The sequence below is a fragment of the Drosophila tropicalis genome, unplaced genomic scaffold (genome assembly GCF_018151085.1).
Source record: "Drosophila tropicalis isolate 14030-0801.00 unplaced genomic scaffold, ASM1815108v1 contig_1187, whole genome shotgun sequence".
NCBI lineage: Eukaryota > Metazoa > Arthropoda > Insecta > Diptera > Drosophilidae > Drosophila > Drosophila tropicalis.
Genome location: NW_027172559.1, coordinates 2,620,209 through 2,643,168, shown reverse-complemented (window position 1 = coordinate 2,643,168; position 22,960 = coordinate 2,620,209). Strand labels below are relative to the sequence as shown.

At 37.7% G+C, this 22,960-nt stretch overlaps 1 protein-coding gene across 2 annotated transcripts in view; it reads right to left on the bottom strand.

The window, feature by feature from the left end:
* Window positions 1-3,459: 3,459 nt before the first annotated feature.
* ed (echinoid) overlaps window positions 3,460-22,960 on the bottom strand; it is a 93,163-nt gene continuing 73,662 nt past the window's right edge. The window contains exons 5-8 of one of the 2 annotated variants that reach the window (XM_068287570.1): window positions 18,691-20,880; window positions 17,900-18,394; window positions 10,721-11,173; window positions 3,460-4,250 (exon numbers count right to left, since the gene is read on the bottom strand). In XM_068287570.1, the coding sequence (XP_068143671.1) occupies window positions 4,072-4,250; window positions 10,721-11,173; window positions 17,900-18,394; window positions 18,691-20,880 (3,317 nt within the window). In that variant the 3' untranslated portion in view covers window positions 3,460-4,071. Of the gene's footprint in view, window positions 4,251-4,597; window positions 4,645-10,720; window positions 11,174-17,899; window positions 18,395-18,690; window positions 20,881-22,960 lie in introns of those variants that run through there. The other variant, XM_068287578.1, reaches the window with a different exon arrangement.

Genomic DNA, 22,960 nt, shown 5'->3' with positions numbered 1-22,960 from the left:
ATACAATTCGATATACAGATATACATACATATCTATGGAGTGTTGTCTGAATTTGTCCGCATAGAAATATATTTGTCTGTATGTGGGTGGCCTGTGTAGGGACTCTGCGGTCATTGGTTTGTAATTAATGCGACCAAGAGCTGACCAGTGCCGGGCTTGACACGCCTGCGGCCAACTAATCGACGAAGGTGGCTTGCTCGCTGGGATCCTTAGACTAGGACCAAGGCTGCTGTACATTTGGGTTGCTGCCTTGTTTGTGGTCGTGGTCGCGGTTCGAAGCCTCTGCGGAAGCCAACGGACCAAGAGAATCGAAGTCCAGGGGTTTCTCCATTGTATTTAATTTTATTAATTATTCTTGTAATCTTCAGAGTTCAGCGAAATTCAATTCATCGGGGAAGTATTCAACTTTCCCGTACTGATTCTTACTTTCAAAGCGTTTATTAGAGCATTCATTAATAACATTTACTCACATGTAAGAAAGAAGAAATGGAGTTCACAAATCTCAGGAAAAATGTTTGAGTTCTTTTCTTTTCTTACAGATAGTTTTAGGATAAAGAGGACTATCAGCTAAAATTTAAACCAAGTTTTTCATATATAGTAAAATATTTTTAAGCTGAATAATTTCATTTTAAAATCTACATAAAATCTGGCCATGCCTTTAGATTGGAAGAAAAGGGTGTACTTTTGATTTGCTTTTTGGTTTTATAATCTAATCAACGAAACAAAATAAATTCCAACGATCTTTCTTTTTATGTTGTATGTTTTTTACTTACCAGAATTGTTCTCTCAATCGATTTGATACTTTCAGAACAGTATTTTCATAAGTGTAAGAATTTTCTTTAAGTTTTATAACAAAAAAACTGCCAAATGAGCAACGGGAATAGTTTCGTAATAATGTGAATGGCCGTGACTTGCACTTTAATTTAATTTGAATATTTGCTTTCAAGCACTTAGTTAATCAATTGGTTAATATAACCGCCAAGTTGCCAACCAGTGCCAGTTGATTTCCACCCACCCACCTCCAGTGCAACTCCACCTCCGCCTTGGGCCTGTCAACGTTAGTCAAAGTGGCTGCCGCTGCTTACGCAAAACTGCGAAAGAATTGGCTGTGGCAGTGGCACTCTTAGTCTCTCCTGTGTCTTGCTTCCTCGTCTGCTGCTGCTATTGCAGCTCCTGTGCACGGCATTAAATTAAAATGTCAGTGTCGTGTTACTTCCGGCGATGTCGGTTCTGTTGCCTTTGCCGTTGCCGTCGACTGCATTGCCACTTAAGTCAAATTGCATGCTATAAATTTTGTGCCAATCAACTTAAACATGGCACATTATGCAACAGCAATGCACTGCTGCTGCTGCTGCATTTCCCGTCGCTGCTGTTGGTTCTTATTAATGCCACACAACGCCAAATCACCGGCCACCGCCCAACGCCCACGATCTCGCCTTACTCGGTTTTTTTCTCCTCTGCTACCTTCAGGCAGCAAATCAAAACGCATGGCATTTAATTTAAATTCTTTTTTTTGTGTTTTTGGTTTTTTTTTTTTTTTTGATGTCACAAATGATTTTGCTTTCGCTTTATTTTTTACTTTTCCTTTTCATTTCATTTTTGTTTTGTTAAACAGAATAAAAAAATATTATCGTATGTATGAGTATGTGTGTGTGTTTGCGACTGTCTGTGAGCGTGTGTATGCATAAATATTTTAGCTAAATTTTCTTGCTGCCTTTTTCCTGTCATTTTGTTCGGTTCTGGTTCAAATGAAACAAATCACAAATGCATACAAAATAGTTTAACAAAGTGTTTTATTTGAAGTGCCCCAAAGGCAAAATAAATAAATTTCTCTCTCGTGTCGTTTTTATACCCTTGCAGTCCGGTATTAACAACTTGGTCAAAACGTTGAGCCAATGTCAAATGTATGGCAATGCCCAAAAAAGTATGCTATGCATATAGACAATTGATTTGGCCATGAACATTAATGGCGTTTCAATAGGAAAGTTGTTATATGTTATATCAGAGAACTGTTCCAACTAAATAAGTTAAGAACATAACATCTTAATCCAATTGCCAAAACGTTGCAAGGGTATTAAAACTTCGTTTTGCTTGCAGTATCCTTGTGGGTCGATGTTTTAGCTGTCTGTCAGTCAAATGGCAAAATATTTATCCTTTGTTTTTTTTTTTGTTTTGTTAAATATACATATGTATATATTTGCAGCTAAATAAAAACTGTATGTTTTTTTTTTTTGGAAATATATTTTTAATGGATTTTTGTTTCAGTTTTTCGATTTTAGAAATTAAAAATTGTTTTTCAATTTACTTATTTACAAATAATAAGTAGTTGTATATGTATGTGTATATATATATATATATATGTATTTATATATACGCTTATCAGTTTCTTTAAGTGTATAATTTATATAATAAAGATTTCATGCTTTTAGTTGCCTTAATATTTTTTTTGTTTTTCACATTAACTTTTGATGCACTTAACTTGGTAGTTTTTTTTGTGGCATTCATTTTTTTTATTTATGCTTTTGCGTTTAAACACATTGTTTTTTTTTTTTTTTTTTTTTGCATTTTGTTTTATAGTTTTAAATTGTTTAAAAATTAACTACAATTTTTTTGTTTATTTAAATGTTAAGTGCCGCTGCTTATTTACTTTGCATATTGAAGTAAATATATACAAATTACACATGTATTTACAATTAAATTCTTAGTGCCTAATACGAAAAAAGTAGCAAAATCGGAGCCGATTATTTCTTTGTCAAAAGAACAAACTTAAATACAATAAACACAGAGGGGAAAACACATCGATTTAAATAGATTTTTTTTTTAAACTAAAACTTAATGATTTGTTGTTTTAAAAATTTCAAATTTCAACAGAAAGCTCTCACACAAAATAAGAAAAAAAACCAACAAGGATAATTTTTAAAACTAAATTAAAGTTTTCAATTTAAAGTTCTTGTTCATTAAAGTTTTCTGTTTTTGTATTTGTTTTGTTGTTTTAAATTATTTGTAATAATTTTTTCGTACTTTTCGTTTGTTGTTGCATGTATGTATACATAACTTACTTAAAGCAACGTAAATTTTTTTTTTTTTTTTTAGATTTATTATAAAATTGTTTTAAAATTAAGGTAATTTTTTTCTGGTTTTTATATATTTTTTCTTGTGGCAGGTCTTACTGTTTTTTTTTATTTTTTTTGTTGCATATATTTCGGGGACTTGTGGTGACCCCGATTCTTAACTTATAGACTACGTTTTTTTTTTTTAGCTTATAACCCTAAAATGAACGGTTGAGATTTTATTTATCATTTTTCTTCTTCTTTTGTTTACTGTTTTCTTTAAGAGATAGCTTAAAGTTTGATTTGCAACTGGGACCATTATTAACTACTGCCCTTAATATATAGAAGATCGTAACATTTAGTGCTTGAATGTATGTTTTTATGTGGGTGAGTGGGTGATGTGTTTGTGTGTGTGTGTGTGTGTGTGGTGGGTGTGGTTCAACAAAGTGCTGCCACGGCCTTAACTAGAGCAAAATTATGAAATTGGAACTCTGATTAGCCTTATATCAAACATACACATAGAATTCTATATATCATTCGTTGCCAATAAAACTCAACACACGTTCGTATCTCGTAGATAGATATACATATGTATCTATCTACCCCATCATCTATTATTATAAAAAAATCTTATATTTCGTTACTTATATAAAACAAAAAGATAAAAAATAAAAATAATTATCAAAAAATGGCCACATTTCAATCAAGTTGAAAATAAATGTTCTTTCGTTTTGAGATTTCAGTTTTGATTCCATTTTCGTTGAATGAGATTAGACTTGGGTATGGATGATATACATTTATATATATATATATGTATATATACATATATATATGGATGACATGGATGATAAGAGTGCTCACATTCGAGGGAAAGATATATTAAGATAATTAAGTGCTGTAGATTTTCTTGCTAACTGATGCCTGTTTTACTCCGTCGTTTATGCCGGATGATCATGAAATTGTGTATTGATTACTGATGATAATTCTTATGATGATGATGATGATGCTGATGATTTTGATTCTAGACAATTATCTCGCGTATAACGCGACGATTTCTGGCATTCGGCGTTGTGGAATATTCACCCTCGAAACTGTCGTCATAGCTGAGGGACATGTGCTGTTGGGGCAACACCTCTTCCTGTTCCATGTGATCCATATTATAAGGATTAGGCAGGCCGCTTACGTCGTGATATGGTGAATCTAAAGAAACACAGCGAAAGGGAAGAGAGAAACATAAAGTTGTTGTTAAAAATTAGTTAAATTAGTGAAAATTTATTTTCAAAAGTTGCCAACTCATGCTAAAACAATTAAAAACATAATACTAATCCATCAAAAGTAACGAAAAACCAAATGAAAACAAACAAACACACACACACACACACAATGAAGGTAATGTGTGCTAGGTGCTAGGTTGTGGAAAAGGAAGCCAGGGCGTGGCATGTCAAAGTAAAATGGTGTGGAAAAATGATAGAAAATGAAAATTGGCAATTCAAAATTTGGATATCATCATTGCTTTTCTGGTTTCTGGTTTTCATCAGCAAACTTACTTCAACCTGCGCGCTCCGTTAGAGCGTAACATCCTGTATGATGTCCGCTATTGATTTTTGGTTACAACAAAATTTAACAGATTTTTGTTGAGTGTTTTTTTTTTTTTTTTTTTTAATTTATAATGATTTGCATGAAGCGTAGCAAAGGCAAGACATGTGAGAAGAGAATACGGCAAAGTTAGCTTAATATTACAGATACATATATATATACTTAATAACTAGTTGGAAAGTGAGAATGAACACCATTCACATACACACAGACACACACACACACATACACCTTGCAAAATATATTTTGCCCCTTAAATAAAAACATTTCTAGGTTTACATACTTATAAAAGTTAAGTTTAAAACAGAAAGTCATAGAGTTTGATTAATAGACTTTTCTTTTTGAAGCTCAATTCAAGGACATAAAAACTCATTAATCTACCAATAGAATTCTCTCAAACTGGAGAAGAAATGAATCCGTTTTCCGTAGATAAAGGTAAAGAAAAGAGAGTAGAAAGGTAAACAACAGATAAATTTGGTCAAGTCTTATCAGACATCAGTAGGACAAGCCTCAAATAACTGATAAATGTTAAATGATTATAATAATGGTAAAGGAACAGTTCGTTATAACAGAAATCGAACTACAAAAACTATGGTCTTAGCTATGTAGTCAGGACTTCGTACTTAAAGAATATGGAAAGTTTTGAAGCCAAGATACTTGTGAGTTCGCAATGGGGCTCTTGCCACAAAAATATCGTAAATTTATAAAGTAATGATATAAACATGAGAATCCAATTTATCATGACCTAATAAAAGGGTAAAGTCATATCCTGCTTTGGTTTGCATTACTGATGGTAATTGGTTTGCATTACTGATTAAGTTTAAGAGATTGATTGCCAACTTTTTAACTATCAATTTTTGTTTCTTTTTCCTCTCTTTGTTTTTTTTTTTTTTGTAAATGTGCAGCTTAAATTGTACAATTTTGGTTGACAATTTCGAAAGATATTTTTGTTTGTTTTCCGTTTTTTTTTTTTTGTTCTCCCACAATGCTTTTAATTTGCCAGTTGAATGCTTTTAACGTGCAACTAACGAGATGAGCCGCAGTTAAAAATTTAATTATAACGAGAATTTTCTTTTGTTTTTGTGAGCCACAAACCAAAAATCAGAGACCATGCGGCTGATTCTCGTTGATGGCTGATGGTTTGGTCCAGCCACTGCACGTGGACATTAATTTATAATCAAAGGGTAGTATTTTTGGTTGGGTGTTACAAATTGTTGCATATTTAAGTCCAGGAGCAGAAGTCGAAATCCTTGGCAAAGGGATTGCATTTCGTTTCTACACGCTTTTGTGTGCCAAATCGTTGGAAAATTTATTGGAATTTGAAATTCAAAAACGAACAACGACGAAAAAGGAAAACCGTTGAATCGAAATGCTTTTTCTGGCGAAATACCAATGTGTGAACTGAAACCTTGCCATGCCCCTTTCCACCAGGACTATTTGGCCCCCCCCTCCCGGCCACACCATTTGCCTGCTTTGGCGACCTCTTCACATGGCATAGAAAATGTAAAACGTAAATCCTTTTTAACAACTGCTCTTTAACATATTCCTTTCGTCTTTCCTCTCGCCTTTCGTTCGTCACCATCTCTCTTATATTCTCTCATGTTCCTACTTCATCGCTTTTACCCTTTTTGGCTGTGTGAAAATTTTCCAAGCGCGTTTGTCGCTTCTCTCTTCATCCAAATCGACATCTGCATAAACTTGACCCAAAAGAAAAAGAAGTAGAAAAGCCAACGAGGAATAAAACAAAATCAGTGGGAAAGGGTATAAGGCAAAAAGCCAGCGTATCCTTTTTCCCTTTTTTTTTTTTTTGCACTATTTTCTTTAGATTTTCAACTGTTCAAAGATTTGTGTTGTGTTGGTTTGGTTTGGTTTAGTTTGCTTTCGTTGCTTCGTTTCCTGTGTATTTTATGGCCAATACGTGAGTTGGAGTTAGATATTATGCGCATAACTTTGTGTGTGTGGGTGTGACACGCCTACCATTATACCCATACACCTCTACCTCTGTTTTTATTTTACATTGTTGTTGCTGTTGTTGTAGTTTTTTGTCTACTGTTTTTCAATTTCCATATTCGATCTCTCTATGTCTCTTTTCCTCTTCTCTCTGCTGCTGTTGCGATTCTCTCAACTCAACAACTTAATCGTTTTTGCGTTAAGCATACGCACTGTTGGACTTTATCTTTTTTCAGCCTTTTGTTTTATTCTCGGGTTTCGTTCGTTCTTCTTTCCCCCTATTTTTTTTTTAGCTGCATGCAAATGCCAAAATGTTTGTTTTTCGTTTTTCTATTTTTTTTTTTTTTTTTTTTTTTGCTTTAGACCCTAGGGCAGAGGTTGCGTGTGCGTGTGGGTGTGTTTCTTGTTATGCTAAGCTCGTAATAACCCATTTTTTAGTAAATTTTCAGAAAATGTCGAAAGTAAACAAATTGCAGATGAGTTTATCCCCGTACACACACACACACACACACACACACACTCACACACACTGAGAGAAACACACAGTTGTAGAAGCAAAATGGAAGCCAAAACGCTTATCATTGTTGCCTTTTCTTGCCCAGTTTTGCCTTTAACCTCAGCTCCCTTCTCTTTCCTGTTCTCTGCTGTCTTACAGGCAGCAGGCTCAAATCCACTTAGTGTGTGTTTAGTTTCAGCTTGCTCCTGCCATTCCTGCTGTCTTCTTTCTTTTAGTCGTTGCAAATCCTTGCCTCTTCATGAGATTTATGTGAACTGGTTAGTGTCGTCCGAGAGATGTTTTTATGGCTCTTTAAATAAGTTTTCTCTTCGGTTATTGGCCAACAGCCTAAAAGCAAAGTGCACAATTGTTTTTTTTTCTTGTCACAGGAAATAAACCATTTTTGCTTTTCTTATTTTCTGATTTTCTTTTCATTTCGAATTGTGGAAATTTGCAACTGATAAACTGAGTTTTAATTTATACGTTTTAGATAACATTTCTCATTTTGTATGTGCTTGTTTTTGTTTATTTTTTTTTGGCTTTCTAATAACATATATTTAATTATTTATGCATTTTCATTTGCTTATCTTTTTGTTAAAACCCCAACTAAACTAAAAACCAAATAAAGTTTACGTTTTCAATCTGTTTGTTTTTTTCTTTTCAATTACAATGAATTAGTGTTTTGCATTTTTCATGGCCATCCATTAATAAATGTTAAAAGCCATTGCTACACTGTGCAAAATATTTATTTTGCTTTGTATAAGTTTATAATGCTCGTAAGGTTAAAACTTAAAAACAGATTCTTTGGCAAACAATCAAGTTGCTAAATATGAGTAAATTGAAACTGAATTTAAACTTCATTATGTAAGAAATATTAATGAATTGCATAGGCATAAGTTAACTCCAAGAGAAAAGTTTAAAAAAGTTAAACTATATATTATTTAGAAAACACTTTCAGAATGAATCGGCCTTAAACTGATTACAATCATTTTTATAAATGAAAGTTTCTTTCGATGTATTCTTTCCTTCTTAATCACATTTTCTTTGTGTTTTCTCTTTTTTTTTTTGTCTCTTTTCTTAATGAATGAATTAAAGTACATACATCTGCATGCGTATATTAAAACAAAGGCAAAACTGCCACAAAAGTCAGCATAATCAATCAACCAGTCAGTCAGCAAGTCACACACACACACAGAAACACTCTCTTTTTGTCGTATCCTTTTGAATGGATGAACAGAAAAAAAAGAAGGAATGTTGCTTACGCAGCTTTTGGCGCCTGCCGCAGACTTCCTTCCGGCTATATACCCGCTGAACCAGCCGCTGCTGCTGCTGCTGCTGCTGCTGCTGCTGCTCTAGGATGCATTTTCAGTGCATAAAAGTCAGCTGAGAGATGTTGCTCCCTTTGCTTCTACTCTTGGTGTTCGTTTGTTCGTCAGTTTGTGAGTTTGGCAAGTGTAAAAGCTTTTAAACACACATATACACACACGCATACACAGACACACAAGCCGTGCATAAGCTGACATCAATGTAATGAAGATGTATTTGCATATTGTAGCACTGTCAATCCCAGCTCCAATCTCCCTCTCATCCGTCCACCCTCTTCCTGCTTGGCTTTTAGTTGGTTTTGCTTTTGATGGCACTCGTGGGGAACCTGCTGGGGCTGCCTCTCTGTGTGTGTCTGTACTTCTGCTGCGGCTTTGTTGTTGCTAGTGTTGCATTTTATTGACATGCAAGCTGAAGTTGTTCATGTGTGTGTGTTTTGGACAGCTGTGGCCTGAAGTTTTTGGCATTTTAAGTTTTTTCTTCGTTGTGCATTTCTTAGTTTTTTAGGCGAAAAAAAAACATGACCAGTTTTTTGTGGTTACATTTAACCTTAGCAAACAGAGGTCTCCTAAAAGGAGGACTGTGTATTTGTTATTTTTGCATTTTTTAACATACCGAAAAGCAGCAAAAGCAGGAGTTAGGAGATCCTTCTGTTTTTCTTGCTCCTCTTTTTTTCTCTTTTTTCATTTTTCTTTTTTATTTGGGAAGGGGGCAATAAAAACCGTAACAACACTAAAATTTTTTGTCGGGTTTTTGAGGCTCATAAAGCGTAAAGATAACAAAAATACAAAACACACACACACACACAGAAAAACATACACATCTACACATATCAAACAAAATATATGAAAGAGATGAAGACAGAGAGGGAACGGAATCACATATATGTACGTATGTATGCGTGTTTCCTTCTCTTTCATAGTTACGCATACGACCCGTAGGCCATGCAGCAGTAGCCATTGCTATAGCCACTCCCTTCCATTTGCCTCCTGCTCTGTAGTTTTCGCCATTTCCTCTGTTCTCTTTCTTTTTTTGTTTGTATTTTTTGTTCCTCTCGTTTTATTATTTAATATTTTAAAACACTTGCGGTGTTATTGGCAGCAGCAGCAGCAACAGCAGCATCAACAACAACAATGAAAACCATTGAACCAGGTTATACTCCATATAACCAAAGTGTCAATACCCTTACCAATTCAATTGATTCTGCATCTTTTTGAGAGACAGAAGTAGAGGAAACATAAATTTGAAACCAATTGAAACTGTTTTTAGAAGTTGTAGAAACTAAAAAAGTTCTTTAAAAACTTTCGTTTCGGTTTGAATATAATGCTCAAAGTTAGCAAATAGCCGATCTCTACTAAAAATATACATGTCCTAATCTTAAATACCTTGACCTAAGCTAATGTACTGTAAATTTAGTTTATAATTAACGAACGAACATGGTTATAAATTTGTATTTAACCTTTTTACATAATGTGAGACAAGTTTGTGATTCAAAGAAATGTACTCATTGAATAAAGTGTAGAACAAAAAAGCCAAAATAAAATACACATAACCATATAAAGGGCCATGCGGCAAAAATGGATTTCAGAAGCAAACCGAACGAAACCGAATACTCATACACAACAAAAAACACACGCACAACAACCACAACAACCCAATCCAACAGCAGAAGCAGCATAACAAGAAAAAGATGCCAAAGGGCAAAATGCCCTTCTGATGTTGTTGCTGTTGCTGTTGTGGTTGCTGCTGCTGTTGTTGTTGTTGTTGGCGTTGGCGTTGCTGCTGTGCCTGGCTGAACTTTAAGCAACAAGCAACAAAGTTTTGTGGCCCCTAAAAGACTTTAAGCCAAGTGATGTCAGGCAAACCAGTACCAACTAGCAAAATAAAATAGAAAAGAACAGAGAGAGAGAGAGAGTGATAGAAAGAGAGAAGAAGTAAACAAAATTTATTTGTGACATTCTTGGCTAAGCATAATTAGCATGAAGGGAGATTTACTGTTCATTCATAGATTCCTCTACTTAACTTGTCATAACTGAGCCAAAGTTTTCTGACATGGGCCAAAATACTGAACCTTGCTCTTACTCATGTTTTTTTTTGTCCTTTCTACTGCGACTCAGTGCTTGTTTCTCAGGCTTAATGTGTCAAGAACATTGTAAGCAAGTTGGTCGTCTTACCAAGTTTATCAATCAGGCAAATTTTTTTAGATGAAAACTTTTCTCTCACTCCAGTCTTATCCATATCCATACATTCACTCATTCAGTTAAGTCATTCGAATACTTTAATTTACTGTTGATAAGAGACTTACCTAAATGCTGATCAACCCGCTTCTTGGGCTTCTGTACCGATGCATAAGGATCACTGCAGTAATCCTGTCGGGACGGATTTTGACTATTGCGCAAATTATGATATTCATCGCCCACTTGGCTGGGTGTGGCTGTCAAGTGTGGATATGGGGCATAATCATCGACGGCACCATAACCGCCATGCGTTAACGGATCATAACCATAGTTGGCCTGATGTTCCACATATTGATTCATAGGCGCCTGACCAACCACCAGGCTCTGTTGTGTACCAACCCCGCTAACACCACCGACAACGCTGCCACCGCCATTGATGCCACCTCCAACCAGACCACTGCCGCCGCCAACTCCACCAGCAGCGGCCGACATTTTCACCTGCCACAAAGAGTCCTGTGAGTTGACACTGCCGCCATTGTTCGAATTCGAATAGTTGTTCTCCATGTAGCCCATGTTGACCCCTGTAAAATAACCAAAATGCAGAAATTGATTAATGCTCAGTTGTTCCAATGTTCAGTGTTGTAAGTTGCATGAGCAGCAACAAAAAAACTGTTGGAAATAAATCCGCTTGAGCGTGACATAACTCATATGTGTTTGGCCGTTGGCCAAAGTGAAAGTTTCGCTTTATGTTTTTCCCATAATATAAATATAAAAATTTGTTTTCCCCATTATTTTTTCTGCTTTTATTTTTTTAATTAACACTTAACTTCAGTTAAAGTTCGCATACAGTGAAAAGTTTGTCACTTTTATGCTGATTTTTATTGATGACAAAAGAGACATAAAAATATTTCCAATTAAAAGTAATTTATCGAGTTGATCATAGATGACCGAAAAATCTTTTCAAGTTTTCTCCTTCACCATTCCCCCCCCTCCATCTAGTTAGTTGTGTCTAAAAGTTTGACATAAAACTGTATTTTTCTTCTTCCTTTTCTTGTTACATGTCTACTAGGAGACATTTCCTTTTTTTTTTGTCCTCTTTGGTGCTTGTTACGCATGAGAACAAAAGACGTTCATTCCGTTGACGAGGAGCAGCTGCTGCTCCTTTGCTTACTGTGCGTGCTCGACTCCTTGCCAGCCTGGACGCATATTTATTATTATTTTTATATCGTGATAAATCACTCATAAATATTAAACGCACGCTTTTGCCCAAACAAAACAACAGAAAAAAAAAAACTTTTTGAATTTTGAGTTTTTGGCAACCAAAAAGCAGGAAAAAATGGAAATGATGATGTAAGATTGCATAAATCCATAAAGTAAAGTGTTCCCAAAAACGTTTTCTAATCTAATCTATTGAACACTATTAAATACTCAAATTTATATTAAACATCATTAAACATTTCTTTATAATCCCAAAAACGTTTTCAAATCTGCTGTCTTTTTAAATAACTATGTTATATTCTTTTAACCAGATTTCAAATGAGCTCTTTATTATCTTTGAACCTAGAGTATTCTCTGTATCAATGATCAGTAAATATTATAGAATTTCACTTTCTTTTTAAAGAGTTTTTGTTTTGCAAAACATTTTTTCGTCTGCCATTCACATTTGCTGGCTATTATATTGCTTAGGTTCTTTTGTGAGCAATTTTATGACAAGTTAACCCATATAGTATTCAAGCAAGGACATACATACAGACTTATACAGTATATACTTGAAGCTCTGGCCAACTCTTCAGTTTGCGTGTCCTTCTCAGTCACCATGGTTGGGGCGTGATAATTTTTATGTCTTGCCATAAAACTAAAACAGTAATAATATTAACTTCATTTACATTTTCATTTATATTTCATGTGATGTGCCACATTTTGTCACAACTTTTTGTATATATATACATACATACATAAGTATATTTGGATTCGGCTGTGTTTTTTTTTTTTTTTGTGTGGAAACTTTTCAATTTGATAAGCATCAAATCTTAACTTTTGATTGCTCAAGTTTTCTTGGTCTTGCGCCGTACTGAATAACTGAAAAATATTTGACCGAAATAACAAAACAAGCGAATTTAGTAATGCATTTCCATTGTCTGTGTGGGACGAAGTGTAGGGAGGGACACCCAAGGAATTCTGCGCAATTAAAGTTTGTCAAACTTTTTGCCTCAGCATTGATTTTGGGCAAATAATCATCATAATAATAACAATAACATCAACAACTACAGTTGCGGCATAGTTTACATTCTTACACACAAAAAACGGGGAGAAAGTGAGGGAGGAGTAGAGGCTTATTAATTTTCGTTCTGTTAAGTCTTTTCATGTAAACGATGAAAGTTTTGCAGTGTGGCCACAATACTTCTGTTGCTGCTTCTAAAATTCACTCGACAAACTTTTGAACTGGAAGCGCTTATAATTATGCAACATTTTTGTGCAGAGCAACAAAAAAAAAGGCACACACACAGTTGCAAATGCCATTAACGGTTAACTAAATAGTCGAGGTAAAAGCAGAAGGAGAAGAAAAGTTGTTTGCCTGAGAGTTGTTGCCAGAGAATTGCTTTCTGCCTCTCGAGCACGGCACGGCACAGGGTGTTAATGGGTAGTGCACTAGCGCCATCATCATCGTAGTCATCGTCATCATCCTCATCATCTTCTTCTACAGCAGTGCTCTTTACCATTCATCTCACTTGGCTTGCCTGCCTGCCCTACTCCTTCGCACGACCTTTGTCCTTGTATTGCACTTTTAATTAGCGACGCGACGAAGGCTGTTGCGGCTGCTGCTGCTACTGCCACTGCTGTTGGCTTGCCATTTGCCCTAAATGCGCTTAAATGTGGCTTGGAGTTAGGTGAGCCACTTGTCGGCAAAAGTGCCAGAGAATGGCTTGCCTTTTTCTCCTTTTTTATTCGCCTAGGGAGTTGAGTTCCTGAACTTGTGCCATGTTCCCTTTTTAAGAGGCTTGCTTAGTATCAAAAGACTAAGAAACTAAGAGAGAAAATATAATTTGCAGAATTATACATATCTTTGACATGTCATCAAAGCAAACCCAAAATAAAAAATGTAGGAACTTTTTCCTTGGCCAGTCTTCAAATGAAACGCTTTATTGGTTGAAAAATATGCCCACAGCTGTCTTAAGCCAATTAGTTGAGTTTAGAATATACAAAACAAAACGAAAAACCAAAACATGGCAACTCATAGATTCTCTGTCATTGAATTGTGCGGTCAGTTGGCCAAGGATGCAAGAGCAACAGCAGCTGCAGCGGCAGCAACAAGACAAACATATTTGAAAGGCAATCACGGAGAATAAAAGAACAAAAACAAAAATAACTAAATGCAAGCGCCTAAAAGGCTGCAAAACATGGCAAACTAGAATGTTGCCTCGCTGTGGTTGCGTTTCAAGCGCGGTTGAAACTATTTTGCGGCTGTTTGCTTTGCCCAGACTCGACCCAAAAAAAAAGTATAACCAAATGCATGCCCCAACATCATGCCGGCATAGCAGACATTTGTAGCATGCTCCCCCCCTTACGAGTTCATGGCTTTATTTATTTAGCGCATAAATTTGTAGCGCGCGAGATTCTTGCGTTTTCTATAGTATTTTGCAATTGTTGTTGTTGTTGTTGTTATTGTGGTGCTCGGTTTACAATGGTTTGGTTGGTTGAGTTTTGAGTTTGAGTTTGGGTTTGGGTTGACTTTTTTGCCTGTCTCTTGTATACGACGACATTTGTTTGCATTTATTTGGTTTTCTGTCGTACAAACATACATACATACATGGCGTCCCTAGTGCCTAGGATCCTAGACCCTCATGTATGTATGTAGTTCTAGTCCTGTGTTCTGCCTCAATCCACACATTGTTGTCGTCGACATTGTCGTCTAGCCGTGGGCGCAACAATTTTACCCTTACCTCCAAGACAAGTCAACTGAAGTTAAAGTGCAAAACAACATGGAGCAAATGGCAATCAGTTGTTGTTGTTGTTGTTGCTGTTGAATTTTTTTTTGTATATAGACAAAAATTTAAAAATGCCACAGCAAAAAGCCAGATAAAAATGTGTACAAATTTTCCTGTCAGGCATAGATTGAAATAAAATACAATGAAAATACAGACAAAAACTAAAAGGCTCTAACATCTATTTTAATTAAGACAATGGCAAAAGAAACTATTCTCTATGCTACTAAGAAAAATATTGAAAAAAAATACACTTTTCTCAGAATTTGCCTAAATGAAAAGAGAATCATTTTATACTCAAATTATTTCTTTGCTAAGGGGTCCAAAATTTTTGTTGACAAATATGTGATAGTTTATCCATTGAAATATATTTTGTTTGAATTGTTTCTTTGAAAACGGGTCCATAAAATTCTTTTAAAATATCTAAAGATGTGTAACATTAAATTTATTTTGTTTGCTTGTTAACCACAGTTTTGGCGTTCTCAAAGAAATTTTTCTCTTACTTGTGTTGTCAACAAAACTTCGGACAGGAATTTGTTGATACTTTGTGAGATATAAATTGCACGTAAGTAACCAAACCGATTCAAATTGCTACAAGTTTTCTTTGAGAAAACTAGATGTCAATAGAGACTAAAGATTTTAATATATTTTTCTTCTTAAGTTCAGTTAAAAATAGTCATAACCATTTGCCAATTTTCTGCTAATCAGTGTAATGGAGGTACCTGCCAGATAGGTGGTTGTTAAACCATGAGGGAGCAATTTCGTTTGGCCTTTGCCAGTCGTCCTTGTCGGTGTCATTGTTTTTAATGCAGTCATTGTAGTCGGTCTACGCCGGTTTTCACATACATGCAAAGTTCATTAGGTTTTTGGCCTAGCAAATGCAGCAGCAGCAGCAATTTTAGACGAAACTTCGCTTTTAACATGCCCGGGCAAAGTGCAGGCAAACAACAATGCCAAATTCAAAAACATTCAAAGCGCATTTGCAATTAGGTGAAAGAATGAAGGAGTGTGAGAGAGAGTGTGAGAAGAGAGAGAGAAAGAGAGGACTTCAGTCTGGTAAAGGACATTTTCCTACCGTACGACTGCCTGCATTGCTTGGTTGTATGTGGTTGCCATTGCTCCTTAAGCGGCAATTAGCGTTCACAATGGGCAATGCAAAAGTGGAGTTTGCTCCTCAACACTTCACCTAAAAGTTACAGGAGCAGGAAGGGGAGTGAGCTCTGCTGTAAACCTTTTCTTTTATTATTCATGCCACACTTTTTCTCAGTTGGCAAATTAGCTGTGTGGCTGAAAATTCATTTTTAAATGCAATTAAGTGGTAAACCTAAGCGGAATTTTCTTTCTCTTTCGCTACTTCTTTTATTTTATTTTGTTTTTTCATTTTTGAATTGCTTTCTTTTTTAGATTTTTACCAACAATTGAAATTGAATCTTTTGTAACTAAAAATTTAATTTTCCTAGTTTCCAATTTTGCTGCTGTTTCGTGTAAAAACCCAAAAAAAAAAGAATTTTTAATTTTCACTTCATTACAACGAGAAAAATGTTGCTAAAGGGAGCAAGAGCACCAAAATGTGAAAGGTTAATACTTGTCTTCCCTCTCTTTTTCTATCTCTATCTCTCTCCATCTTAACAGCAAATGTGGCGACAACAGACAGAGTGATGGGGAGAGACCAAATGAGAAAAAGGTGAATAGAGGGGCAAGCAAAAAACAAAAGGAAAAAATAAACGAGAACGTAAACCAGAACAACAATTAATAATGAATTGTATTGCGAATTGTGTAAAACCGCAGAGGACTGTGAGGAGACAATGAGAGCGGTGTGGTCAGATAGAGGGGTCGCCGGCGGGTGTCCAGTGAGGGACGATGTAAACAGTGGAAGGTGGTTTTTCAGGGTCCAGTTTACGCATTCATTTTCCACTTCAACTGAGGGCCATCAGCGTAAAGAGTCAAGGTGGGAGGAACGCGAGGGAGGGAGGGCCACATCAGTTGAAAGGACGACCAGAAAGGATGAATTGGACGTGAGCGTCAAGCGGCGACAGCAGCAACGGCAGCAACAAAATGGAAAGTATATTACAAAATGCTTGAAAGCAACAACAAAAACAAGAACAACAAATGGCTTAAAAAGGGGAGTTTGGGAGAGGACTACAAAAAAAATCGTTAAAACGTTTAGAAAAAATTGCTGTTTCAACAAATTTACAACGGAAGTGAAAAGTGCTTTTGCCCCACTGCTAGCAGGTATGTGTATGTGCGTGGACCACCGTGCTTGTGTGTGTGAAAGGACAGGGCTCACCACTCGGTGATGAATGTTCACAGCCATCGATTTGCACTCAACTCCATTTTACACTTTCACATTTCATGGGCAAGGCAACATAATTTCGTGGTGACTCTCTTTTTGCGTCCTAACCCGAACTCATCTCCTACTCCTCGCAGCGAGTGCGGCACGGATTTCATTTTGTTTTGTTTGGTGTTGGTGTTGTTGCTTTTGCTGTTCCTGATGTGTGTGTTTGCGGTGGACAATGAAAAATCACCGAAACGTAGCAGCAAAAAAAAAAAAAAACGAATAACTGAACGGGTCCCCGAGAATCCAAAAAGCATGGCCAACCGGAAGTATTTCGCACTTTGGTGTTTCAAAAGTGTTTTTTTCTCTCTCTCTCTCTCTCACTCACACACACACACACATTTCCTATTTTATTTCTCTTCACGTATTTTGTTTGGGGTAAGTTTGTAAAGTGTTAAAAGATGCTTGGCCGGGTGACCTTAGCCAACTTTATGCCTTTGCCATTTTAAAATCACAATAATTCTTTTTAAACAAAATTCCACTGAACCAAATTGTTCTCATTAAAGTGTTGTAGTTACAGAATGTTCCCAATGTTTTGGTTTTAAGGATAATCGTCTATAAATGTAATAGTACAGACAGAAGGTAAGAATTGTTGCAAAACAATAACTGACTTTTTAGATTCTTATATTGAAGAAATGTTGACTTATGGATGCTTCTTTAATATACTGATCTTAATGGGATTCGTGCAGACTTTGGCTATCTTTGGGATATGGACTATCAGCTAGTATTTTCAGATAATTGAAAGTCTTAATTAGGGAACCAAAAGAACTTATGTGTTTGGCATAGAAATTCAGTAAGATTTAATAGAAAAACCTTTCCAACTGGATGGATAAACTTAAGATACAGTTCTTTTTTTTTTGCCCCTTAACTTGCGAAATGTTCTACAGTAGAAAGAGTAACCAAGTTTCAACTTTTCTTTTCGGTTTCTAAATCTTTTTCTAAATCTATATATCGACTGTATATATGTATGTATAAACGTGTGTACTCACATTCATTTCCTGGCAATGTGTGGGCTGTCAAACCGGTTATTCCGTTCACACCATTGCCTCCAACACCCATGCCGCTGCCAACAACACTGCCACCAACTCCAACCATGCCACCGACCACACTGCCACCCACTCCGACGCCAACCACACCGCTACCGGGATGATAGCTATAACCATTCTGTGTGGCATACAGAGCAGTCTTTTGCTCCTCCATGCTCAGGGCCAGATCCATTGAATGCTCCAGGGCCTTGTTATCCAAACCACTGGCAGGATAATATGGAGGTGGGGCTTGATTTTGTTGGGCAGCAACAATCGATGGACGCACTGAATCCATTTCATAGTCTTTGGCGGCGGCGCTTTTCTTGGACTGATTGCGTTTACAGCGACAGAACATAAGCAGAAGTCCGGCAAACAGGGCAAATACAATGCATGAGACGATTATAGCAATCAATGTGGGAGTGGCCAGTGCACTAGCCTCAGCTATATATGGACGTCCAACTATAAGAGAGAGAGAGAGAGATAGAAACAAAGGGAGAGAGAAAGAGAGATGAATGAATGAAATGAAGCCATGAAAAATGCAATGCCACTCAGGCAAAAGACCAGGAGAATCTGAAGTGGATGGATGAATGGATGGTTGAGTGATTGATTGTCCAGTATACAGGCAGGCAAGCAGCCAGCCATGCAGGCAGCCTGCCAGGCGGATGCAATTGCTCGTAATGGCTTTGCATATAATGGAAATCGGTGACCAACCAACCAACCGTCTATCCAACCATCCAATCCTCTCAGTTACTTACTTTCCGCATCCGTATATTCGCCACAATGCTGATGATTATTACTCAGACAGAGTTTCACACGCACAGTCGGACTGTTGTCATCTTCCAGAGCCATTGTATTCAATCCTGCATCATTTTCATCTTCGCTAATGGTATGACCCAAGGCACGACCTCCACCACTACGACGTGGAGCATTCAAACGATCAATGACCTTCTCTTTGTGTGTGGGTCCATTGCCGGATAGCTCAAGATTTTCCAAAGTATCGACCACTTCCCAGGCAGCTTGAGGACTATCACCATATAGTCTAGTCTCTACCAGAGCTACCAATGACAAGCAAGTGGCTCCCACATCAATTCCCAGGGTTCGCGTACTTGGCTCATAAGTGACTTGCAAAGGTGGTGGAATACGACTAACTTTCGTAGTGACCATTATCTCATTGGAATAGGGTGAACCATTCTTGGGGTTGAGAGCCTTCACTTTGAAGGCATAGCTCTGATGCTGCTCCAGCGATGTGACCTTACATGGGATGTCCCGCTGACAGTCCACCTCAACCCAATCCGAATTGGAATTGGCAAAAGTAGCACAATCTGGTATCAATTGTTCCTCCCTAGGCATAGCCACACGACGATAACTGACAAAGAATTTGGTCTTACTCAAACCACCATCGAAACCAGGATCCCAACTGAGTGACACATAATTGTGACCTACATCTACAGATCTTAGATTCGTTGGCTTCTCGGGCGGACCTTTCTGCTGCAGACGTATGGGAGCTCGAATGGTGTCCAACGAGTTGACCACTCTACACGTGTATTCACCGTAGTCAGAATGAGTTAACGAATTGATGCGCAGAACCGAAGTGTAAATGTCATTGTTATCGGTTGTGGTACTAATCTCATAATGACCATCCGAGGACATGGTTAGTGGTGATGGATTGTTACCGAATTGCCATTGGAATTCCGGTTTGGGATATGCCTGAACTTTGCATACAACCTCGGCAGTTTCACGTATATCAAAGGCCACCTTGTTATATTGATGCAGGACAATGGGTTCGTGTTCAATGCGCAACTGCATCGATGAGTTGGCCGAGTTGACTTCATTCTGATAGAGACATGTAAACAAACCACGATCACCAGGCACCAGGGCATTGCCATTGGGTCTGGCCTTGCCACGGAACTTTAGCATACTCTGGACAGTCACCATGCCATTGGGACCCTGTTCAGGATTTGTTTTTACCTCATACAAGTTAAGTTCAGGTAGAATTTCTACGCCATCCTTTAACCATTTAATACTTGGCTCTGGTTTACCCTTGGCACTGCAGGTCACAGCGTAATCGGTGTCGGCCACTCGCCGGGTCATATGTTGCTGCAATTTGGCCAGGAATTGAGGCGGTTGATGTATCTCCAGCACTATGGTAGCCATTTTACCAATTCCCAGTTCATTAACGGCATGACAATGATATTTGCCCTCATTGCCCAGATGAGCCTTGGGTATGGAATATTGAGGGCCCTGGGCTAAAATCTTTTGGGTGCTCGAGAATTCGCCTTCCATATCGCGGAACCATCTGTACTGTGGCACTGGCCAGCCTGGCGGATTAGCCGAACAGGTTAGAGTCACCCCATTGCCCACGTGAACTACTGGCTTATTTGGTGTAATATAGGCCTGACCTGGGCGATGACGTACCAGAAGAGCAATTGTGGAGTTACCCACTCGCTCGCTGCGCTCCTGACCCTGACTATGCATTATGTTGACGGCACGGCAAATATAGTTACCCGCATGTTCGGCGCGCACCGAATTAAGGGTCAAAACGTCACCGTTGTAACGAAAATCTGGAGCCCCCTCTTTTAGCCATTCGATAGTCACAGGCGATGGATTGGCAGTGACGTTGCAACGTATGTTCACAGTATCGCCTTCTTCGGCTTCGTGGGTCTTGCGTTCGATGACAACTGTCGGCGGATAGAGTATGTCCAATATGAGCTCCTGTTCGCCTGTTTTACCCAGACCATTGTCGGCGGTGCACGTATATTTGCCCGCATCCTGCACACTCACTCGCTGGATGGTATGGACCAAGGAGGAGCTAATGAAGCGGCCATTGCGTGTCCAGCGCACATTCGGCACTTTTGGTTTGGCATCCACGTTACACTCCAATTTGGCAGTGCGGTCACGTTCAACGCGCAGTGGATTCTCCGGTCCAACATCGACGCGCGGATAGTCTGAAGATTGAGAAGAATGAAAGAGAGAGAAAATGAGAGTTAGCAAAATTAGCAATGGTTATATAGGTAGGTAGGGTAAATCAAAGCAGCCGCAGAACCACAGCAGTTTGTCTGTCTGTCTGTCTGTTTTCTGTCTGCGGCAAAAATGATGAAAATTAATAAGCACGAAGCAGCACATTTTTGGCATAATCAGGCGGCATCCGAAAGTTGTAATTGAATTAGGGAGTGAGAGAGGGTGAGAGAAAGAGAGATGAGCCAATGTTGCCCCTTCTGTCATGTACAAGGTTTAGCGGTTTGGGTCAACTGGTAGCAACTGACTCATGATTAGTTTAACGAATGACGTCGTTTGATTAGACACGAAATTTGTCAATTATTAATTTAACTAATGAAGTGTCTGAAGTCCAATGAGCCGCAGTCATTAACAAAACTTGCTGAGCAGGCGGAGACAAACACGGAGGCACCGTTGAGGCGATAATGAGTAGTTCAAAGAGATTAAATATAATAAATACTTTAAGTATAGGGCAAGGGGTCATTTATTAATTGATTTTGGCATGCCAACTATAGGCATTAATATGCTTATTCAATTGTCTTGTTGTTATGTTTAAGCTTGTATTATGTAATACTTTGAAGTTATAGAACATTTATCAACCACTCTCTGCAACTCTTTGCAAACATTTAAACCTAAAACACTTTTCTAAGGACTTCTTAATCTTCTAATTCTTTCCAACACTGCAATTTTCTAATCTATTTACCACATTTAACATTTAGTAATTGTTTCCCCATAAGCATTATATTTTCTATACATCTTCATTTCATTTTGTACTTCTTCTGGGCAGGTAAATTTGCACAATTGCCTTTGTTTAATCTCAGTTTTGCCATTGTGTCTGCACTTGACTTGGTCACATTTTATGTAGTCGGGAAACTGCAAGTCACAGTCTTTAACATTAATGGCGTAGACCCTTATGCACCGCAAATGGCGTGAAATTATGTCTATTCTCTGGCCTCTTTTCCTTTCTCTTTCTCCTCTTTACTCCCGGTTGGACTACAGACTACAGTGTAAGTCTGTGCAAGTTTGTAATTAAGCGGCCTGAAGCAAAGTGTCGCCACATTCCTTTTGGCTTGTCTTGCCTTCTCACTCTGCTTTTGGTCGGCTGCCTTAATGACTATAGTCATAAACTCTGAGTAGAGTTACAGCATTGACAGCGGCAACAGACTTGAAGACTTGAGGAGTTTAGCCACAGCAATCTCAAGAAAACTGGAGCACTAGCCAACGACAACGACGACGACGACGAACCTTTTGCTCCCGACTCCAAGACGACTGCAAATTATAGTAACTTGCGTGATTCTCGGCTACCTTTTATGAACGTTTGGTTGGAGGTTTGTGCGGTTGTTAGTTTTTCGAACGGGTTGAAGAGTCGTGGTGGGCTTCAGGTGTTTCGTTACCTTCTCGCAGACTCTTTTTGCGTGTTTATGTGCGTGTAATTACATTTGATTGTCTGCTTTGTGTGTTTGCTTCTGACCACCATTAAAGAGTTTTAGTATAGTTTTTGTTGTTGGCTCGACATTTTCTACAGTTCAGACTAGTCTCGCACTCTTTTTCTCGCTCACTCTCTTACTCCCTCTGTACTTGCCGCTAAATGGCTTCAAATTGGCTTAATTGTCACTTTTGTGAACATGTTTTACACATTTGGGCCAGGCCAACATATCAACTATTACCCCCACCGACTAGACTACATTGCATTCCATTCAGTTCTCTCTTTCTTTCTCCATGTTAGGCAAACATTAGCCTAAGAGTTTTGACCTAAAAATAGGCCCATAGTTGAAACGAAACGAACCGAACCGTTGATTACTTTAAAATGGGCAGTTCTAATAGAAGCAGTGGCAGTTCAGTTCCTTCAATTATTTTCTCTTCGTGTTTATAAATAATGTAAGCGAAAAAAGCAAAAGAAAGCAGAATATGGAGGTGGAGAATAGAAAGAGAGGAAAACGAAAAACGTTGAATAGAGAGCGTAAAAAGCAAACAATTTTATGCGTGTTTTGCATATAAATTTCTTGCTCAACGGCTCCTCCATTAAATTAT